This window comes from Hipposideros armiger, unplaced genomic scaffold (genome assembly GCF_001890085.2).
Source record: "Hipposideros armiger isolate ML-2016 unplaced genomic scaffold, ASM189008v1 scaffold_31, whole genome shotgun sequence".
NCBI classification, from domain to species: Eukaryota; Metazoa; Chordata; class Mammalia; order Chiroptera; family Hipposideridae; genus Hipposideros; species Hipposideros armiger.
This window is the reverse complement of record NW_017731381.1, coordinates 4,445,135-4,466,194: the sequence shown is the minus strand read 5'-3', so window position 1 is coordinate 4,466,194 and position 21,060 is coordinate 4,445,135. Positions and strand designations below refer to the sequence as shown.

Below are 21,060 nucleotides of genomic sequence, written 5' to 3'. Positions count from 1 at the left end.
AACGACTACACACTGACCTCTCAAAATTAAAAGAGCCTAAAAATTAAATTCCAATGACATCATAAAAACTCCCAGCTTCAAAACAAAAAGGACTGAAGTGAAACTACTCTTAAACTTCAGAAGTGAAATTTCTATGAATCCAGAAGTTAGAAAAACATCCCATAAATCAGGTGGGTTTTTTGGGGGGGTTTTTTTTGTGTGTGAAGCACCGAATTTATAACTATATAAACAATGGACAATACCTCATTCCTCAGGTATAATTAAAGTTTTATATAACAGCTTATATAAAGGAAGATTAAATGTGTTCCTTCCAAGTGTTGACTTTGTGGTTTACAAAAAAACAAAACTCACTATTTCAATTACATGGAGACCACAGCGTAACAAAGGAAACTGCCACTGCCATGAGCAAGACAGCTGCAAGCCTCTGATAATATTTTGACAAGTCAAACTTTATGGATGCTCAGATACTTCTTTAAAAGAATCTAAGTGCTTTTTCATTTGTTTTTGGTCCGGCCTTAAGGGATTTTTATATCTCTGGTGCCTGATAATCCAGGGGTGGCCAATAAGTATTTGCTAAATGGATTAACAAATACGATAATGGAAATCATAAACTTTTATCAGCAATCTTTGTGAATTTTCAAAATAAAACAGAATTACACCCTGAAAAGTATTCCTGGATTATCAACAAATAAGGTTTCTAAAAAAAATCTTTTAACAAGTGACTTAATGATATTTTATACCATGAGTCTTCATGGAAGAAGCGCTACAGCCATTGACGTCTGGAATCTGATGATTCAGCTCTCTGAGCTGGGACTTCCCCAGGTCCTAGGTAGCTTTCATGGCTTGCTCATAAATGAACAAGCCTCCATGGACCAAATACCGGCAATGCTCCTCTCCTAAGTCAGATGACCACGTGGATGGCCGGCATCTCAGAAATGCACTCTACACCTTCCGCCCCACTATTATCTAATGGCAACTCACTTTTAAAAATTACAACCTCCTACATAAGCCATAAACTTGAATCTATCATCACTCACTTAGTCACACACAAATGTCAAACTCGTGAACACAAAGAGCATTTCCTCTATTGGGATTGCCATCCCTTGCTGGAAACACACGCCATCTGAATCTCTGAAAAGACACCTGTACCTTTCCAAACACAAATAAGGGTATGTATGAAGTAGTTACTCACAGGTTTGGCTACATCACAAACTTCTTTCTCCCATCTTAGAATTCTTATAAGGTTCATTTTATGTATGTATATCTATCCCTCTTTGCACACAGAATTTGACATGGGTTATGACAAATACATAAGATAAATTGATGAAGTTTTTTTTAATGATAATAAAAATGAATGTGTTGTTCCCCAATCCCCTCAAATTCACATGTTGAAATCCTAATCCCCAGTACCTCAGAATGTGACTGTATTTGGAGATGGGGCCTTTAAAGAAGTAATTAAGGTAAAATGGGCCCTAATACAATATGACTGGTGTCCTTATAAGAGAAGATGTGGGCACAGACAGGTACAAAGAGAAGACCCTGTGAAGACGGCCATCTACAAACCAGGGAGACAGGCCTCAAAAGAAACAACCCTGCTGATACCTTGATCTCAGACTTCCAGCCTCCAGAACTGGGAGAAAATAAATTTCTATTGTTTAAGTCACCCAGTCTGTGAAAGTGACATGGCAGTCCTAACAAACTAATACAAATGATAATAAAGTTAATCTGCTGCAAAGTAGGCAGTCCACGCGTTATGAGGCCAGAAAAGCACCAGTCATTCAATAATTCGGCCCTGCCACGGCTCTTCTCTTGTACATTTAACACACTTTTTAAAGGCAAAGGCGTGAGTGTCAAAAGCAAAAAAGTCTACTCTTTTGCCCAAGATCATACAACACAGGGCAAAGGTAGAAACAAAACTCAGATGCCTAATTCTCTTTTCAATGAAACCAAAACCTCGGAGAAAGAATAAACGTTATTTCAGCAAGAAATATAACCAGTGTACATTTATAATTGGCTCACTACGGTGCTATAGCAAATCTCTGCTAACATGCACAGGCCCTGTGAAATAGGGGTACTTTTCAGAGAGGCATCAGAGCGATGCAGTTAAGAGCATGGACTCTGAACCACACTGCCGGGATTAAAATCCCAGCTTTGCCACTTACTAACTGTGGGACCTCCAGCAAATCACTAAACTTTGTGTGCTTCAGTTTTATTACCGGTAAAATAGATACAGAGATAACCGCCTCATAGGATTGTTGTGAGGATCAAATGCGTAAGTTGAATCATATGAAATTACCATTTTTATCGGTCAAAAATGGTCAATATCAACAATTCCATATGTTTCAACAGGGGACATGGAAAGCCCTGAGAACAGTGTCTGGCATTCAGTCGGTGCAGTGTGAGTGGAATAATCATTATTATTTCGGTCTCAGCACGCTACAGTAGGGTGAATTGTGAGTCCATCCCTAACAGCTACTTGCCTTCTGCAGCGTTTGTGCATTTCAAAGAAACCCCTAAGTGTGCAGCGCAGGCTGCCAATCCTTTCCCTTCACCTCTCTATTGCCCTGCACTCCCACACACCGAACACTTCCTACTTTATTGCTCCAGCTGCTGCAGGAAGTCAGAGGTCTCTGTGAAACAGAAGCTAACTACGCTGCACCTCCGAGAAGCATGACTCCCCCCCACCCCCACCCCCAATATCAACTATTTTTCTCCAGATGTGGACACAGACCTTAGTGTCCACGGAGCAAATCAATGATACAACTGCCACCAACTCAGGAGTTCAGACTTTCTAGGCTCAGCCACCTCCCTGAGCTTGACTTAAAACAATTCCAGGTAGCGGTAGGCTCTGGAGTTGACATTCACAACAATAGAGGCCTGAAAAGGGTCCAGTCTGGCGGGATCTAATGACCCATACTTAAAGCAAAGAAGGAAGCACACACAGGACTGGGTCTCAACTCTCTGGGCCTCAATTTGCCCATTTAAAAATACTCTTATTTCCTTATCTACCTTTCAACGTCGGGTTTTGAAGGGCTCAGGAGGTCCAAAAAATTAGGAAGGCACTGGACATCAGGAATGAGAGATGCTGCCATCATCCTCGAGTGCGAACACTATCAAGAACATCTTCCTAAATGCTATCTATCCTCTACAAACTCTTCCCTGGCTAGACCTTTACCTTTTCTTGGCACACCTTCTCTGCCTTAGGAGCAAAGCTTTTCTTTCCCCTCCGCAGATCCTGCCCCCACTGTACCCTTCAGGTGGGACTCCCTCCCTTAGAAAGTCCACCCAGCCTTCCTCTCTGCTTGACCAGATCCATCCCTCAGATAGACCCGTCACAGGTTCTCATCAGCACTACCCCTATCTCAGCGAGTCCCTAGGACAGCCTTCCCCCAGGGGCCCCAGCCCTCAGCAGGTGCTCTAACTTGTCCCAGCGTTCCTCAGCAGCTGCTCCCTTCAGGGATGCCCGCTTCCCGGAGGATGTGCCCCCACAGTAAGTGCTCTCCCTAAGCAGCCCCACGTTTATCCCCCTCCGCGCGTGCTCCCCTCCGTCGGACCACCAGCCGCCAGAGGTCCCCCATTCAGCAGGTGCCCCATCATCAGCCGGATCGCCTCGCCCCGCAGGTCCTTCCCCTCTAGGGGCTCGCACACAGGTGTCTCCCCTCCGCCAGTTCCCACCTTTCCCTCCCCAACCCCCTTCCTCTTAGCCAGTGGCCCCTCACCGGCGCGGCGGGTTCCTCAGCTGCACGGTCTCCATAGCGCTGCCAGCAGCCGCCCAAACCCGCTCACTGATCCATCCTCCCCCGGGACCTCCCTGAGCCCGCCCAGCAGACCCTCCCACACTTCCGCTTTCCGCCCATACCGGAAGCGGCGAGAGGCGTCGGGAGCTGGGCAGGGCCACGAGGACCGGGTTTAGATCACGTGGTGAGGGCCCGAGTCACGTGGTGCGCCAGGGCGCGGACCCGGAACTGTGGAGGCAAAAAGGTTCCCACTCTGTGTCCCCAGACAGGCTCGGGACTCCACGGTGTTGTCTGGTTGCGACGCTCTTTGCCTAAGACACTCGGTCCCGGCCCCTCATTTCTCAGACGAAGATGCTGAGGCTTCTTGAGAAGCGCTTGGCTCACCGCCTGTGAGAAAAACTAAACTGTCAATCAGAGTGATAAGCGCTAAATTAGGGATAAACCGGGGGAACAATTGGAGCAGAGGAGGGACATAGTGCAAGAGGGGAGGCGTCGTCAAGAAAGGTTTTCAGATGAGATGATGTTTGAGTTGATTGAGTCAGGATAAGGCAAGAGAAAAAGTGTTTGGAAAACAATTCCAGGAGAGAAGAGCATAAGCAAAAGTTAGGAAGCAAGAGAAACCGATGAATGTGTGCAGGCGGCAACAAGCAGTTTAAAACTTGGGAGTATTAAGTGAGACACAGATGAGGCTGAAGAGAAGCTGTTTTCCCTCAGCGAAAGAGCTTCATTAATCTATCAGTGCATTCATTTAGGAAATCAATATCTATAGAGGACTAAGTGCCAGTGTCCAGCCTCGGTGCCTTTGCATTTGCTATCCCTCTGTCTGCAACAGCGTTGCCTAAATCTTCTTAGGTCTCAACTCTTGTTAGTCCCTCAGAGAGGCCTCCCCCATCCCCTTTATCTAAAATAGTCCCCACGTGGTCCCTTTCTAGTGCATTAGTGTTTTGTTTGCCTTACAGCACTAATAACATTCTGAGATTATCCTCTTCACTTGCTCATGAGTTAATTGCCTCTCAGGTCCCACTAGACTATGAGCGCCGAGAAAGCAGGGACTTCGCCTCTTTCAGCGTCATCCACAGCGTTCCAGCATCCAAGGCTCCCAGCGCGGCTGCAGAGAGGCAGTGCCCTTCCGAAACGTGAACGCCAAACTGCGCATGCGCCATGCGCTGAGGACCCGGCGCGGCGGACCACCGATTCGCGCAGGCCTCAACCCCGCCCACCCGCATCCATCCTCCGGGTCAGGTTGGCCATCGGACCCAGTCCTCGCAGCCGGTGCTTTCACCTGGACGCTGTTCCGTGAGACTCGGCGGCGGGAACGGAAGCGACCCCCCCACACACACACACACAGACATTTACCGGCCGGTCCCGGGATGGCCCCCAAACTTTCAGACTCTGTGGAGGGTCTCCGCGCCGCCGGCAACCAAAGCTTCCGCAACGGCCAGTTCGCCGAGGCCGCCACGCTCTACAGCCGCGCGCTGCGAGTGATGCAGGCGCAAGGTACGATCCTGGTCCCCCTTTCTCCGCCAGGGCTGCTTCTCTCTCGTCTCCCCCCATTCGAACTACTCAGACCTTGCTCTGTCCCTTTTTCCCTGGGGCTTCTTTTCCCCATGGCTGACTGACTTGTCCCACGAGGCGCTCCCCACCCCCCCTTCCCGCCTATTTGGCATCTTACGGAAAACGTCCTTGGCTTTTTCTTTCTGCCTTTTTAAAAACATTGTAAAATGATTTTATTACTCGTTCTTTTTCACTTAATGGCATACCAGAAATATATTTCCATATTAATTGATGTTTTATCATTTTTTTATTATGGTAAAAAAACATTAAATTTACTGTCTTAAGCATTTTGAAGTGTTGAGTACTGTCAAGTATATTCGCATTGTAGTACAACAGATCTCTAGAACTTTTTCATCTTGAAACACTGAAACTCAATACCCACTAAACACGAATCGCCTCCCCTCCAGCTCTTGGTATCCACCTTCCTACTTTCTGTTATCTATAATTTTGACTACTTTAGATACTTCAAATGAGTGAGATTATACAGTATTTGGCTTTTATGATTGGCTTATTTCACTTAGCCGCTCTTGAGGACATTGTAATTCATGTTGTAGCGTGTGACAGGATTTCCTTTTTAAGGCTGCATAATGTTCCATTGTATGGATGTGCCCCTTTTTAAAATCCATTTATCATTGATGGACATTTGGATTGCTTCCACCTCTTAGCTATTGTGAATAATGCTGTGATGAACCTGGGTGTGTACAAAACTCCAAGATCCTGGATTGAATTCTTTTGGCTATATACCCAGAAGTGGGGTTGCTGGATCAGATGGCAGTTCTGTTTTTAATTTGGGGTGGGGGGAACCTCCGTACCGTTTTCCATAGTTGCTGCACCATTTTACATACCCACCAACAGTACACAACGGTTCCAGCTTCTCAGCATTCTCACCAGCACTCATCATCCGTTCTTTTGATAATGGCTGTCCTGATAGGTGTGAGCTGTCTGCTTTTTAAATGTCCTGTTATTCAGGCCTCATTCAGACATTTGTTGAGCACCTGTTTGCACTGATTATATAACAAGATAGAGACGGTCCATTCTCTCAAGGCTCATACATTTTTGGTTTTGTTTTTGAAGGAGGTGGGGGCAGGCATGGATCTTAAGCTAGTAAACAAGACCCGTCCGATAACGATTAGGGTTATACAGAAGAGAAATATATGGTGATGTGACAGAGAGTTGACTAGGGAGCTCCTTTAGGAAGGGAGGTCAAGGACAACTTCTTTGAAGAGGTGACATTTGAGGTGATGCCTGAGTCCTGACAAGAAGCCAAGTGCACAAAGTTTTGGGCGCTGAGCATTCCAGGTGGCGGGACCTACAATTACAGGCATACCTCGTTGTATTGGATTTTTCTTTATTGTGCTTCACACTGGTTGTGTTTTTTACAAATGGAAGACAAGACCCTCCAGCAACAAGAATACTACTTGTTTTATTGCAGTAGACTAGAACCGGAACCTCAGTGTCTCCTGGATATGCCTGTACAAAGGCACCCAGAAGAAATAAGCATGTTTCCCAGGAGCCAAGAGAAGTGAGCCAGTGGAGGGAGTAGTAAGCCTTGAGCTCAGTTAGACAGGCAGGACCTTATTGTGTAGACATTTTACACAATAGGCTGTAGTAAGGAGTTTGGGTTTTATTCCCTGATGGGAAGCTACTGGAGAGTTTTAAATAGGAGTACCAGTTCTAGCCTCCAGCTCAAAGCTACTGGAGAGTTTTAAATAGGAGTACCAGTTCTAGCCTCTAGCTCAATTCTACCAACCACAGCCTTTTCCCTACCTCGTCTCCAAAGTGTCTTAGCCCTCACTGGAATCCCTTCTCTCTAGTACCTATTTTTCCCTTTGCCTTCCTTCTCTTTCTCATTTTCTTGGCTGGCATTTGTTGAGTGCTTTATCGTGTGTGCTAGACGTTTCTTTTTATCTTCACAATAAACTGTGACTAAGATACTTTACAGTTGAGGAGTCCAGAAGAGTTAAATTATCTACCCCAGGGTTACACAGTGAAGACATGTAATAGGCAAGATTTGAATATGAGTCTGTTTCCCAAGTCCAAATTTTTAAGCTTTTTGCTAGACTTTTCCCCAAATTCTCTCCAAATTACCAGGGTTTTGTTGTTGTTGTTGTTGTTTTGTTCGAACGTTTGCAGTTTTAAGCTACTCTTGCCTCCTTTTTTTCTAGAACACTACATGCTCATCTCAGCCTCACTTGAACTCACTGAGGAATCTCAGATATACCGACATTTCTGCCTTTTTCTTTCACCCTACCCCAGCTGGCCTGGAAAAGCTTGTGCTTTTGTATGGATTTATTATGGGTCTCTAGAAGAGCTGGCCTAGTGTCTAGATTTAGTAGGGGGCCAGAGTTTGGTTCTCATCCTTTTCTAGATAATATATGGGCAGTTCCCTTGATTTCTCCCATCAGTTTTCCTGATCTCGAAAGGAGAGCAGGGAGCAATCTAACATAATGAACCCTTCCAGCAAGTCTGTGAAGTGATATCGTCATGTGATAGGTGAGCACATGAGATCAGAGGGATTGAGTAACTTGTGCAGGATCACAGGCTGGATTGCAGGTTCTGTCTGATGCGCTTTCCGCCACATCACTGCTGCCTCTGAGCATGCGTGCCCTGGGGACTTGAGATGGAGTCCAAGTTTTGAGTACTTGTACTTGTTCCTTAAGGGCAAAGATATATTTTACTTATCTCTGTATATGTATATGTATATATCTCTGTGTGTATATATATATATATATATATATATATATATGTAAAATAAAGATAGATGAACATGCATGAGCATGTTACATACCAACTTCAGGATTGTGGTGACATCTGGGGGCCTGGATGAGTGGAGCTTCAGTTATATTAAAAATAAAAAAAGGTTGGAAACAAATATAATGCATGCTCAGCTTAGTGATGGATGTTGACTATCTGTTTTCTGTATGCTTCACACCTAGTAGAATTGCTGGGTCAACACTTGATGGTTTCCTTTTTTTTTTTTTTTTCTCATTCTGGCCCATGCTAGTGGGTATGCAGTGGTTGAAAATTATTTTTAAAAATGAAAATCATGGTGGCTACAATAAAGCTTTGAATTCCTGAGGGTAAGGACTGCCTTTAGAAAAATGTCTGATAATTCTCCTCCCCCTTGGGGAGCTTGAGTCCTTCCCCTGATTAAGTTCTCTGTAGTCCTGCCAGACCCAGAGGACTTGGCCATGGCAGAGTCCTTTCTGATTTGACCAGGTAGAATCAGCCTCGGTCTTTTATGGCCCCTCAGCACTTGTTCAGTCCATTTGGCATATTTTTCTTCTCTCTTTTTTTTTTTTTTCTTTATTGGCTTTACATGCTTTTTGTAATAAAATTAACACACACGCACACATGCACACAAGTAGTTATAGCATGGATTTCTTTGGGGCAGAAGCCAGCTATTTCATGTTTATCTTTTGCCTGGTACCAAGTTTCATGGTGGAGTGAGTGAATGAGAAGATGCCCGGTATTCTCGCTGCCATGTGCTAATGACAAACTTGCCAGCCCATTGGACCAGCAAGTCTGATCCAATTACAGTCATCTCGGCTACGTTTTACCCAAGCTGAGAGCTCAGAGGGTGCATATACCCCAGTGACCTGAGGCACCCGTTTCCCAACCTGTTAGTCTCAGGCTTTCTGCTTTCTGCCTGGACAGGTTCTTCAGACCCTGAAGAAGAAAGCGTTCTGTATTCCAACCGAGCAGCCTGCCACTTGAAGGATGGAAACTGCACAGACTGCATCAAAGACTGCACTTCGTAAGTGGTCAGCGGTAACTTTGGGTGCCCTAGGGGCTCGGAAGAGGAGGCTGGGTTTATCTGGCCTGTTTTTTCTTTGGCCTGATCCCACCAATTACATATGTGACAGATACTAGGAAGTGTCACTGTCACCGAGTCACTGAGAACAAGAGGCTCTACTTGGTCTTTGTGGCCCGTGTCTTATGTCTTTGGAGTCGTGGCTCTGCTGATGTCAAAGAAGGAGGATGGACAGTTAGAGACAGGCCTTGAGGTCCTTGTGAGATTTGGGACCTCGGGATAAGGTAGAGTTGCAGACTAGTGACTGGTTTGCCCAGGTTTCTTCTGGGGTGGATGTGTGTGAGAGGAAAGGAGAGAGAGAAAGAAAGAGGGATAGAGGCTAACAGATGGCCAGAAAAGAAGCTAGGAGAAAGGAGAACATGATATCCATTCATGACCAGGTGTAACGGACGTTGAACAGTTTGTCATGCTGCTTCTTCCAGCCAGTCTGATGTTGCCTTCTTTCATCATTGCTAACCTAGCACACACACCTTAATCTACATACAGCTCTGATATCCTGTGACATTGCCTGAGAGTCACGCCCTGGGCATAGATGGAGGAGAAGACAGGTGCGCATGCTCATGGAGCCTGTGCTACGTTGATTTCTACCAGGCCCCGTGCTAGGTTTCCTTCCTGGAGTGCTCATAAACATGCTCTGGGAAAAGTTTACCATTCTTCCTGCTAGAACTGGGTCGCACGAGGTTGAGGTGGTAAAGTGATTTGCCTGGGGTCACATGGTTAGTGGCAGAGGTGGAATTCAAACACCATTCCATCTGACGCCAGAGCCTGTATGTTATTCCTACCGGGCCACGACTGTAAAAACACAAAGAAGCATAAAAGCTACAAGGCACTTATTCTTGATTTTGGAAGGATTGCAACTATGAAAATGGAAGCACGTGCACACAGATTTCACAGTATCAGCGGTTTTCAGCCCTCTTTCCCTTTCTCCACTTCAATCTAAGTTGAAAAGTCCCTCTTCTAAGGCTTGACATTTTTAGCAGTGTCTCTGCCAAAAATGACCTCCTACGTCCTGAATGCTATAGCTGACCCAACCTGGAAGGAGCTGTGGGGAGAGTGACTTAGCAGCCAGATGACATGTCTGCCTCCCGTTCTAGAGCTCTGGCCTTGGTTCCTTTCGGCATAAAGCCCTTGCTGCGACGAGCATCTGCCTACGAGGCCCTGGAGAAGTATCCCCAGGCCTATGTCGACTACAAGACCGTGCTGCAGGTCGATGGCAGTGTGACTTCAGCCTTGGAAGGCATCAACAGGTGAGCTGAGGCACTGTGGGCAGTCCCTCTGGAACTCTGCCCTCCTTCATTGACTTGGGACCATTGCTTTGTCATCTTCTGGTGGGATCCCTTTGAGCTAGGCTTAGGAACTCCTAATGAGCATGTGGCGAAAGTATGGAAGGAGATTTTGCTGTCATATTTAGCAGGTGTTTCAGGGCTCAGGATTCCTGAGTTAGTTGCTTTTTGGCTAGGTGCTTAAATTCATTCACACGAAGTAATTTATTGAGCTCTGTATAAGGTATTGTGCCAGGTTCAGTGGGACTACAGAAATAAAAAAGATATAGACTCCACTTGCTTCAAAGAGCTAACTACAATAGATTGGGGAAAGTAAGACCCAGGCACAAGCAGCTGGCACACGAGGCTATAGGGATATTGTTTCTGGATATGTTTCAATATATTGTACTGCGACCCCTTCACAAGGCCCCTCGGATAAAATTTCTCTCTGGTCTCCCGAGCAGTTTGTTTTTATCTCATGGATGCCCTCATTTGTGTAACTGATCATGTTTCCCCTCTTTGCATGGGCTGCTAGAAAGCCAAGCAGCACACTAACAGCAAGCCCTGAGCAGGACTTCATGGTGTGTATTTAGTACATCCTTTCTGGCGTCACGTGTTTTTTCTCGGCCTCCTTTTAGTTTCTGTCTGCCACTTACGTGCCAGACTTTGCACTAGGTGCCTGAGACCTGTGTCTTCCTGCCCTGGTAGAGCTCCTGGTCTCGTGGAGAACACCGGTCAATCGTAGGCAAGCATACTACAGAGGATGAGTGCTGTGGTCGGCGGCAGCACAGGGGCTGTGAGGGCAGAAAGGAGGCACCGAACCAGCCAGGGGGAGGCCAGAGAGGGCTTCCAGAGGAGGTGAGCTGAGAGAGAGAGTAGAGATCTGGGAACAAAGGCCAGCAAGGAGAAAGGGCAGCCTGTGCAGGTGTGAGTGAGTGAGTGTGATGTATTACAGAAACTGTTAGAAGTCCATTTCATACGGTGCTGTAGGCGAGGAGCTCAGCTCAGGATGGGTGGCGAGGCCAGGTCACGCAGGGCCTGTTCTTCAGGGGCCTGGTCTTATCCGAGCACAGTGAGGCATCGTGAAAGGGTCTTAAGCAGGGGAGCAATGTGAGCTGATTTGAGAGATAAGCTCACTCTCTGGCCGCCATGTTGAAGGATGCCTTGAAAGAGAGCAGAATAGGAAGGGGGGCATGCCGTAACCCAAGAGATGGTGATGGCAGTGAAAAGAGTGGGACCACTTCAGGGGACGTTGAGGTTGTATTTCAACAAGTTTTGGCGGTTGGGGGGTGGCAGGAGGGAAGAATAAAAGACATCCACATGTTGAGTTGGAGGTGACTGTGGGACATGAGACTAGACATATAAGGAAGGCAGCGGGTATTTACATGGGTTTGGAGCAAAGGAGAAAAATCCAGGTCAGACTTACAGATTTGAAGGTCGTCAGCATAGAGGTGAATTAAGGTTGTGAGAGGAAAGACCACCACAGCAGTGTGCAGGAGGAAGAGGGTGGAGCTTTGAGAACTTTCAGCATTGGAGGGACCTATAGAGGAATAGCAGCTGGAGTGGCAGGAGGAAACTCGAAGCAGTCAGTGTCACAAGGGAAGGAGTGTTTCCAGAAGGATGAAGACGTCATTCGTGTCAGGTGTTCCAGTGAGCTTAAGTAGACCAAGCATTCAGGAACGAAGTCACTGAGGATCCTGATGGAAGCAGTTCAGTGGGGTCAGAAGCCACATGGCACTGGGTTCAGGAAGGCTGGCTGTGAGGACGCAGAGGAGTGTAGCTGTGATGGCAGAGGGATGTCCAGGAGGTTAAATGCTGGTAGCTGGAGTCAGCAGAGAGAAACGATGAAGATACAGGAGAGGGAATTGCTGGCTGAGTGTGGTCCCTGAGAGAGGCAGGAAGAGATGGGTCCAAGCTTAGGTGGAGGGATTGGCCTTGTCAGCTCGTGTGACAAGACAGAAATAGGAAGTGTTGGGGCCCATGCAGGTAGGTTTGTATCTGGGGTTAGAGGAAGTTGGCTCTGCAAAAGGAGGAGGCTTAGGAGCAGAGTTGAGGAGGGTCGAGGTTTGAAATCACTGGGCAGATTAGAAATACAGTCTTGGGGGGCTTACAGACTATGGATTTGTAGTGATATCATGGTGTTTTCATTCTAGTGTCATAGGAACATGGCTGTAAAAGCAGAAAAAGTATACAGTTGGCTTTATTCACTCATTCAACAATACTTAATTGTGGGTGCCAGGTAATGATGTGTGGGGTGCTGGAGAGCAGTTAACAAAACGGACATGGTCACTGAGCAGCATTTTAAGCAAGTTTGCTGGGCCTAGAAGGAGGGAATGGGGACTAGGAAGTAGATGAGATTATTTGGGGTAGAGAATAAAGGATGTGCAAAGGCTTGAACATAGGCTCAAGAGGGAATGTGGCACCTGATAAAGATGGAGAGGTGGGAGGGGACCAGATCTCAGGCCCTGCTAGCCTAAGGGAATGGAAGCCACTGAAGGATTTTAACATTTGAGAATGACGTGAGATTTACATTTTTAAAAACTCTGAGCATTAATCACAGGTGAGGTGCTTGCATGGCCTTGTATAACAGATCCATTAATATAAAACATGGTCCTTTCTTGGGGACTGTGTGGTCCTTTGGGGGTAAGGTAAGGTTTAAGTACCCTTCACAAGCAACAGAGCATCACTTTGAAGTTAACATAGTGTGACCAAGTGAGGGCCAGGCAGGGAGGGATTATGATGGTGGCTGATGTGAGATGTTTTATGGGTTCCTTTCCTGCTGTATGTCAGGAGGCTATAAAGAGATGGTCCAAACCAGGGGAAGATAAGTGGCTCTCATACACCTCCTTTCGGTTTATGAGAGGAGGACCGTCTCAACCCAGCTCTAAACTTCCCTGCTGTCCTGCCTTCCTTTCCAGAATGACCAGAGCTCTGATGGACTCACTTGGGCCCGAGTGGCGCCTGAAGCTGCCCTCCATCCCCTTGGTACCTGTTTCAGCTCAGAAGAGGTGGAATTCCTTGCCTCCGGAAAACCACAAAGAGACAGCGAAAAGCAAATCTAAAGAAACCACAGCTGCAAAGGGCAGAGGTAAGCCGTGACTTCCTGTGACTTCCTGCTCGGTGTTGCCGTCCCCATAGCCTCTTTCTCTAGAGTAATCCTGTAAGAAAACTGGCCTCATTTACGCTGAGTTATAAAAATAATGTTGAAAAGGTCTCACTCAGCCTCTTAGAGACTGTCTCCTCAATGCCGCAGTGAGGGCGGTGAGAAAACCTGCCCCACAGCTATAAGGACTGACACAGGCTTGCTGAACTCCCAGCCTGGCACATTGATAGGCACACGGTGTTACCTCCCTTCTCCTTTTTGGCAGCATTTGGGATGTATCATTTTGGACATTTTGGTTGCAAGAATAGAAAACTCACCGTGGGAAAAATAATAGAGAGATGTTATTGGCTCGTACAACTGCCAAGTCCAGAGTTCGGGGTCAGGCAAGGTTTGATTCAGCAGCTCGCTACATTAGCAGGCTCTGACTCCTCTGGTGTGTGTCAGCTTTGTCTTTGGGCAGCCTCCCCTCCTAGCAGTAAAACGCCTAGAGCAGCTCCTGGCCTCATCCATATACCACGCCTCATGACCTAGAGGAAGAGAAAAACTTTTTGTCTGAGAGGGTTTCTTCCCCCAAAATCCCCAGCTCACAGATTTTCTCAATTTATTCTGGCCTGTTTGGTCACAGGCCATCCCCTGAACTAGTCCCTATGACCAGGGGCTGAAATTTTGTGATTAGCTCAGCCCTAAGCCATTGGCCCCACCCCCATGGCCAGAGGGCGATGCTTCCCCAGGAACCCGCACACTGTGTGAGGAAGAGAAATAAGAGAAGGGAGATAAAGCCAAGTAGCCCTACACAGGAAACTGTCCACCTAAAACAGAGGCAGGGCCTCCTTGGACACCCTTATAATGCTCCAGGGGGATTGTCCCACCCAGCAGGCCAGGTGTAGGGGATAGGCGGTAAAGGAGGGATCTGGCCTGCAGCCTCGCGTGGGTGTGAGGCGAGGGCAGGAGTTACTTCCACTCCCAGGAAGAAACTTCTCTGGCCATAAGTTTGTGGGGAACCTGATAAGTGTTCCCCACTCTTCCCCGGAGTGAAAATGTGGGGTGCTAATGAACTAGGTGGCTTCAGTGCTCCCTGCATTCATGTCACTTTCAGACTTACTAGCCATATGTGTTCCCAGGCCCTGTGCTAAGCAGTGTGACACAGACAGGACAGGCGGTTGTGGCCCTCAGGACGTGCTCAGTCTAATGAGACTGACACATAACACAGCATTTCAAAATACAGGAGGAAGCACAAGTGCTTTAGTCTTCAGTGTTTGGGGAGTTCAGAATAGGCATTGATATAAGTGTGCTTGGGGGAGTCAGGGAGAGGCTCACCGAGGAGGTTGAGCTGGGCCTTCAAGGGTGAGTTCTTCAGATGGGAGAGGGAGAAGGGGTGGGCATTGTTGGCAGAGCGTGGAGAGCGTTGTTGAATGAATGCATGGAGTGTTGCTGGAGAACTGGAGTGTGCATGGCTGCATTTGTGCGGTGGTGCAGAGCTGGGGGAAAGCTGAAACTGTGTGCACCGCAGCCCACTGGCTGTACTTAGAGAAACTCACGCATGTGCGCACAAGGAGACATGCACAAGAATGCTCATAGCAGAATGTTTATAATGGCAAAAAACAAAACTGGTGGTAAGCTCCCACAAGTAGGAGAATGGAAAAATCAACTGTGGGGCAGCAGTGAGGAGGAAGAAACCACAGGTATATGCATCAACACAGATCAATCTCAGGAATCGAATTTTGAGGGGAGAAAACAGGTCATGGAAGAATACATAGAACTATTTATTCCTTTACATGAAGTTCAGAAACAAATAAACAAATGGTTTATAGATACTGTGTTATGGTATAAACTACCAAAAACAAAAGGAAGGGCACACAGAAGTGGGGACAGTGGCTTCCTCCAGGGGTGGATGGGTTTGGGGAGTGGCCCTAGTAAATGTTGTTTCTTAAGGTGAGGGATGAATTCCACGGTGTTAGTTTTACTCCTAAAACCTTACCCTTGTCATAAATATTTAGTACTTTATAAAGATGGTTTTTAAAAATTAAAAAAGGTGATATGGGAGCTGGGGCTGGAACAGCTAATTGGGGCAGAAGGCCAGGTTGGTCAGCTTTGATTTCATCTCCTGTCTCCTGGAAAGCTGGGCAGGGCGGCATGTGTTTGGTGAGGGGGCTGCCCACAGGCTCAGACCAAAACAGCCGGGAGGAACAGAAGACAGTTCTGCCCTTTTTGGAAAGCCTGGGAGCTTCACCCGTTCTTTACCAGATGCGTGTTTATTTAAATACTTATTCTCCTGCTTTAAGTTCATAGGGGGTTCTGCATTTTCTCATGTATTCTCAGATTTCATCCTGACAGTAGCCTTGTGTAGAGTAGGCGTTGCCCCCATCATATTGGTGAGCAAATTGAGGCCTAACAGAGGAGGTAGGTCACACGGACCTTGCAGCTACTAAGTGGTAGTGCCAAGGCTGGAACCCAGGTTGCTTTTTATCATGAGTATGTTATTATGTACATGTATAAGTGTTTATATCAGGAGTCCCCTATCTCTTCTGAGTGAAAAATTTTAATTTCCCAGAAGCCGTTAATTGGGGGTCTCATTGCCCAGGAAGGATGCTTTACAACAGCATAGGAACCTCTGGGGAAAGAGGGTCGTAGACAACTTAGAAGAGACCTCGTTGATCTCAGTTGGCACCTGCTCCATGGTTTTTCCCTCTTCTGAATTTGCATCTAGCACCTTCTGCTGGGGATGTGGAGAGAGCCAGAGTTCTGAAGGAAGAAGGCAATGAGCTTGTAAAGAAGGGAAACCATAAGAAAGCTATTGAGAAGTACAGTGAAAGCCTGTCGTTTAGTAACCTGGAATCTGCCACGTACAGCAACAGGTACCTTCCCCACAGCTGCTGGCCTGGGGGATTTCAGGACGCTGGTATTCCGTTCCATCGCCTTCTCTTAGACTGTGGTGGGCTCTTCACCCCTAGCATTTAGTCAGTGTGACAGCTCAGAACATGCATTCACACTCGTTTTGGTCACCCGTGAGGCAGGCGTGGCCAGTGGCATTCGCTCTCTTAAAGGGACAGGCACTGAGGGATGCCAGAGGGGAACCGGGGTTTTGTTAGCCCGCCCTCCCCAGAATTTTCATTTACCACCCAAATCAGCATACGACATCAGTAAAAGCAGCGTGCTTGCTACACAGACACAACCCCAACACAAGTCTCGTAGCCTCTCCATCTTTCCCTCCTCCCACTCAGCTTGTCCAAGACCTTCTTGTTAGAAATTCCGGCACTGTGTCTGAGAGCACAGGGCAGAGCCCAGGGTATGGAGTAATCGCCCGGCGTGGGAGCCTGACGGGTGCAGCCTGGCCTGAGGGCTGAGTCGGGTGCTGCTGTAGAAGGCCCTGCACCAGGAGCTGCTGACAGGGAGGGAGGCCCTTTGCCTCAGCTCACCCAGCCAGTAAATGGTGGAGACAGAATTGGAACCCGGCTCCAGTGAGATCTGTTAGTTTCACCGTCAGAAGCTTGAAACGTTCAGCAAGAGACCATATCTGATCCAAACGTTTCTTTTAAAATTTTATAAATCTGTTTCTCCTTCCCTACTACATGTTACCCTTGAGATCAGAAATCTTGGATCTACTATAGGCTCACTATTATTCAAAACTCTTGGGATAAAATGTGTTTCAGATTTTAGTAAAGTAATATGGTCCATACACTGAATCAGATAACATTTAGGGTCTGGGGCAGCTCTTACTGAAGTTAACTGTTAGCATCTCGACAGTGAAACTTAAGGAAATTCCACGTTCACATGGGGTGGTATAAGGACAGACTAACCTCATGTCAGTTCAGGCAAGGACTTACCGCCTAATGAGTTGAAAAGAGAACTCTTAGTTTTAAAGCTTCATTTTTGGACCTGGGGCTTTACTGGGTGATTGGAGCAGGGTGCCTCAATCTGCCAGGCTAACAGCTGAAAAAGAGGCCTGCAGCCTGTTGGTTCCATGTCTGTGCAGCATCACCTTGGAACTCCTCTCTCTGGGCTGTCTGGCCTTGCTAACCTCATGCTGCTGGACACCCTCTATTCCTGGGTATTTACCACATTTGGGGGCAACGTTTTGTTTAAATACTATTTTTCATGCAAATACATCTGTGCCACACTGTTTTAATTACTTTATAATATCTTTCAGGGCTGGTCTTTTCCTCGTCCTTCTTTTTTTCTTTTTTTAGAAATTTTATTGGGAAACAGTGTTTTTCCAGGACCCATCAACTCCAAGTCAAGTAGTTGTTTCAATCTAGCTGTGGAGGGCGCACCTCAGTGGCCCATGTGGGAATCGAACCGGCAACCTTGGTGTTAGGAGCCTGCGCTCTAACCACCTGAGCTAACCGGCTGCCCCTCCTCATCCTTCTTAAAGCACCCTGTCTGTCTTCCCAGGTTTGCTCTTCTAGCTAAACCTTAGGGTCATTGTGACCAATTCCAAAAAGTATCTTGTTGAGCTTTTGATTGTGGTTATATTGAATTTATAAATTTAACTTGGGGGCCTGACAATTTTACACAGAACTGAATTTTCCATGTATTGTGGCTTAAATGACACCACATCCTGGATGCCGTTTTAATGCTCCACCTCATGCATATGCGTCTGTGTGGATCAGTACATCGTCCAGTTCTCTTTGTGCACTTGATACCCAAGTGGATCTCACCACTCAGGTACCCGGCACCCACAGCTTGCCTGGCCCTGGATGGGCCTCGAGACTCTCATTGAGTCCTCACAACAATTCTTCAGGTTAGGTCATGGTCCCATTGCACCTGAGAAAACAGGCTTGGAAAGATGAATTCATGAGCACCGAGTTAAACAACTCCTACATGGTAGAGCCGTGATTGAAGGCAGGTCCTTGTGACTCCAAAGCTTGGGCTCCTTTTCATTCTTTATCCCCCAGACGCCTTTGTAATGAAAAATAAATGATGGTACATCCAACTCAGTGAAGACGGCACCCATTCAAAACGGTGAGGTGCAATGGATGGACTTACATGTTGAGCTCCAAGACATCTGATTGTTTTTCATGACTGTCTTTGGAGAAAGGGACTAGAATTGAGTGAGGCAGAGATAACATACATACTTCTTTCTCCATAGATGCAGAATGTTTTGTTGTATTATGGATACATGACTTACTGTTTTTTCCCCAACATTTTATTATGAAAACTTTTGGTAGAATTTGAAAGAATTACACATTGAATACCCATATGCCTACCATCTAAAATCATAATTAACATTTTGTTATATTTGCTTTATCATTCTTTAGTGATCTATCAATCCATCTTATTTTTGATGCATTTCAGAGTAAGTTGCAGACACCTTCACGTCTCATCTCTAACATGTCAGCATGCATATCATTAATTAGAGTCTAGTATTTGTTTAACCTAAGGCAGATCATTTTTTAATCTATCAAGGGGAAGATTTCAGAAAGCCTCTTTGCTTGAAAGAGCAGTTTAGGAGTATGAAATAGACAAAAAGAACGAAAGGAGGTCAGGGTCTGGAGTCATAAGAACCCAGGCTGAGGCCCCAGTCTGCCCCTCAGTAGTGGTCCCTTGAGCAAGTCGCTTCACTCCTCTGAGCCAGCGTTACCACCTAGAAAAAGGGGCTTGGGCTGTGAGGATTGAAGGTGTCAAGTGAGCAGGGTAGGTGTTCAGCGAATTAGGTTCACTCCTCAAATGACCTCATGGCTCTGGGTGGCCCCTAAGAAGTGCCTGAAACTTCGGGAATGGTCTTTTCCCATCAGAGCGCTCTGCTATTTGGTCCTGAAGCAGTACAAGGAAGCGGTGAAGGATTGCACAGAAGCCCTCAAGCTGGATGGAAAGAATGTGAAGGCATTTTACAGACGGGCTCAAGCCTACAAGGCACTCAAGGTAAAAAAAATCCCAACCAAAAGGCACCAACTAAGCTACAGACAGACATTGGTGCCTGTGGTGGCACTTTCAGAGCATAATCAGGGTGAGGTGGCTCTGCCTCACTGGTGTCATCCGGTGGCCTAGGGTAGCTTGGGGCAGGCTTACTTGCTGGGGTTAGAAACCCTCTGCTGTCTCAGCAGCTGTCTCCACCCCCCACCCCCCTTGGTCTTACCTCACAGCACCATCCCCACACCCTTCTCTCTCCTATTAGGACTATAAATCCAGCTTTGCGGACATCAACAGCCTCCTGCAAATTGAGCCCAGGAACGGCCCTGCACAGAAGTTGCAGCAGGAAGTTAACCAGAACTTAAACTAAAAACCCCAAAGGGCCACAGGAAACCTGTCCAACGACCTTCCTCTGCCTGCTCCTGGCACCCAGAATGCCCCAGACGGGGCTCTGAGGCACCCACCTCTGCCCCTCAGAGGTGACGGCCTTCCACCCCTTAAGTGGCTTTGTTTGTTCAGATGAAGCTCAGTGTAGCCAAAAACCAGACACTGTTTTGCTGGAAAGGTTCCCTGCTAGAGCTGAAGCCCTGTTCTCCATTCCCTCTGCCTCGGACAGCTAGCGGATTGCACCAATGAGTCCTTGTCAGCAGAGCGCTCGGCTGGCTGTCCCTGCCCCAGACTGCATGCTGCCCTTCGAGCTTCACCAGACCCGCCTGTCTGTGGTTCACTGAGCAAACTGAGCTGGGAGTGGGGAGAGGGGGGCCACAGGACTAGAAAACCCTGGCCCACCTCCACCCAAAGCCGCCTGTTGAGCTGGCTCTCAGGGCTGCTGTCCCTGCCCTGTCCTTGGCATAGTCCTGTGCGTTCTGAGCTCCAGCCCTTTTGGCCGGGCCGCACTTTGGCGAGGGTGCAGAACCCTGACCCGTGGATGGCTTTGTCTGTGGCTGTGCTGCCTCCTGACTGGAGGTAGGTGCCTAAGCTGTTTCGAGAGCCCAGAGGTGTGTCCGCTCCTCTTGAAGGTGGGGTGGGGAGAAAGGTCTCCTTGAAGTCGGTCCTTCCATTCTGGGCAGGGGCTTGCCTTTTGACCCCAGCAGTGGTCCCCTCTGGACTTCGTAGCTCTTTGTTATATGAAGTTAATTTGAATTGAACTGACTCCAGTTTGGTTGAGCTGTGTTTAAGTGATTGTATTAAACGTCTTTCTTCTATATGAATGTCTGTTGTATTTTATGCTTTGTGTTTGGAATTTTGCAGCGGGAACAACAAAAGCTACCGCTTATTGAGCATTCATCTGTTGACCAAACAAAGTTACTAAAATGTCTGCTTTTGCCAGGTCCTATGTGTAGTGCTGGGGAAACAGTGAATGAACAGATGCGGTCCCTGCTCACAGGGCCGACAGTCCAGTGGGATGGCGATGTTAATCAGCTAATCTAGGAACAAGTGTGAAACTGCCACTGGCTTAAGCATTTAAAGGAGTTATCACACATGCTTTCCCTGCCTACCTGGGGAGATTTGACCCTGTGGAGGGAAAGGGGGCCCTGAGGAAGTGAAGCTTGAACCAGGAGTTTAGCTAGTGAAGAGGGGAGGACAAAGGCCCCAGCTGGGAGGACAGGGTGAGCACAGGGACCAGAAAGTGCCGCTCCAGTTCCCAAAACATGGCGAGTGCTTTAGGATCGGCCACACTAAGGGCTGCCTCCCCGTTCAGTTATTTTCCCCTTGATGGAGTAAAAGTGTGATGACTCC

General features: G+C 47.2%; 3 protein-coding genes across 3 annotated transcripts in view; 1 reads left to right on the top strand and 2 right to left on the bottom strand.

Annotated features, from left to right (window-relative positions):
- Window positions 1-3,819, bottom strand: part of STK4 (serine/threonine kinase 4) — a 91,973-nt gene extending 88,154 nt beyond the window's left edge. Inside the window, exon 1 of the mRNA XM_019637066.1 lies at window positions 3,720-3,819. Coding sequence (XP_019492611.1) covers window positions 3,720-3,754 — 35 coding nt within the window. The 5' untranslated portion in view covers window positions 3,755-3,819. The remainder of the gene's footprint in view (window positions 1-3,719) is intronic.
- Window positions 3,820-4,921: 1,102 nt separating this feature from the next.
- On the top strand, window positions 4,922-20,527 carry TOMM34 (translocase of outer mitochondrial membrane 34). The gene is made up of 7 exons (XM_019637090.1): window positions 4,922-5,234; window positions 8,949-9,048; window positions 10,200-10,352; window positions 13,286-13,455; window positions 16,178-16,325; window positions 19,206-19,332; window positions 19,586-20,527. The coding sequence occupies exons 1-7, from the start codon at window positions 5,108-5,110 to the stop codon at window positions 19,688-19,690; spliced, it is 930 nt and encodes a 309-aa protein (XP_019492635.1). The 5' UTR covers window positions 4,922-5,107; the 3' UTR covers window positions 19,691-20,527.
- Window positions 13,462-21,060, bottom strand: part of PABPC1L (poly(A) binding protein cytoplasmic 1 like) — a 34,900-nt gene continuing 27,301 nt past the window's right edge. The window contains exon 17 of the mRNA XM_019636906.1: window positions 13,462-13,997. The gene's annotated coding sequence lies outside the window, so the exon portion shown is untranslated. The remainder of the gene's footprint in view (window positions 13,998-21,060) is intronic.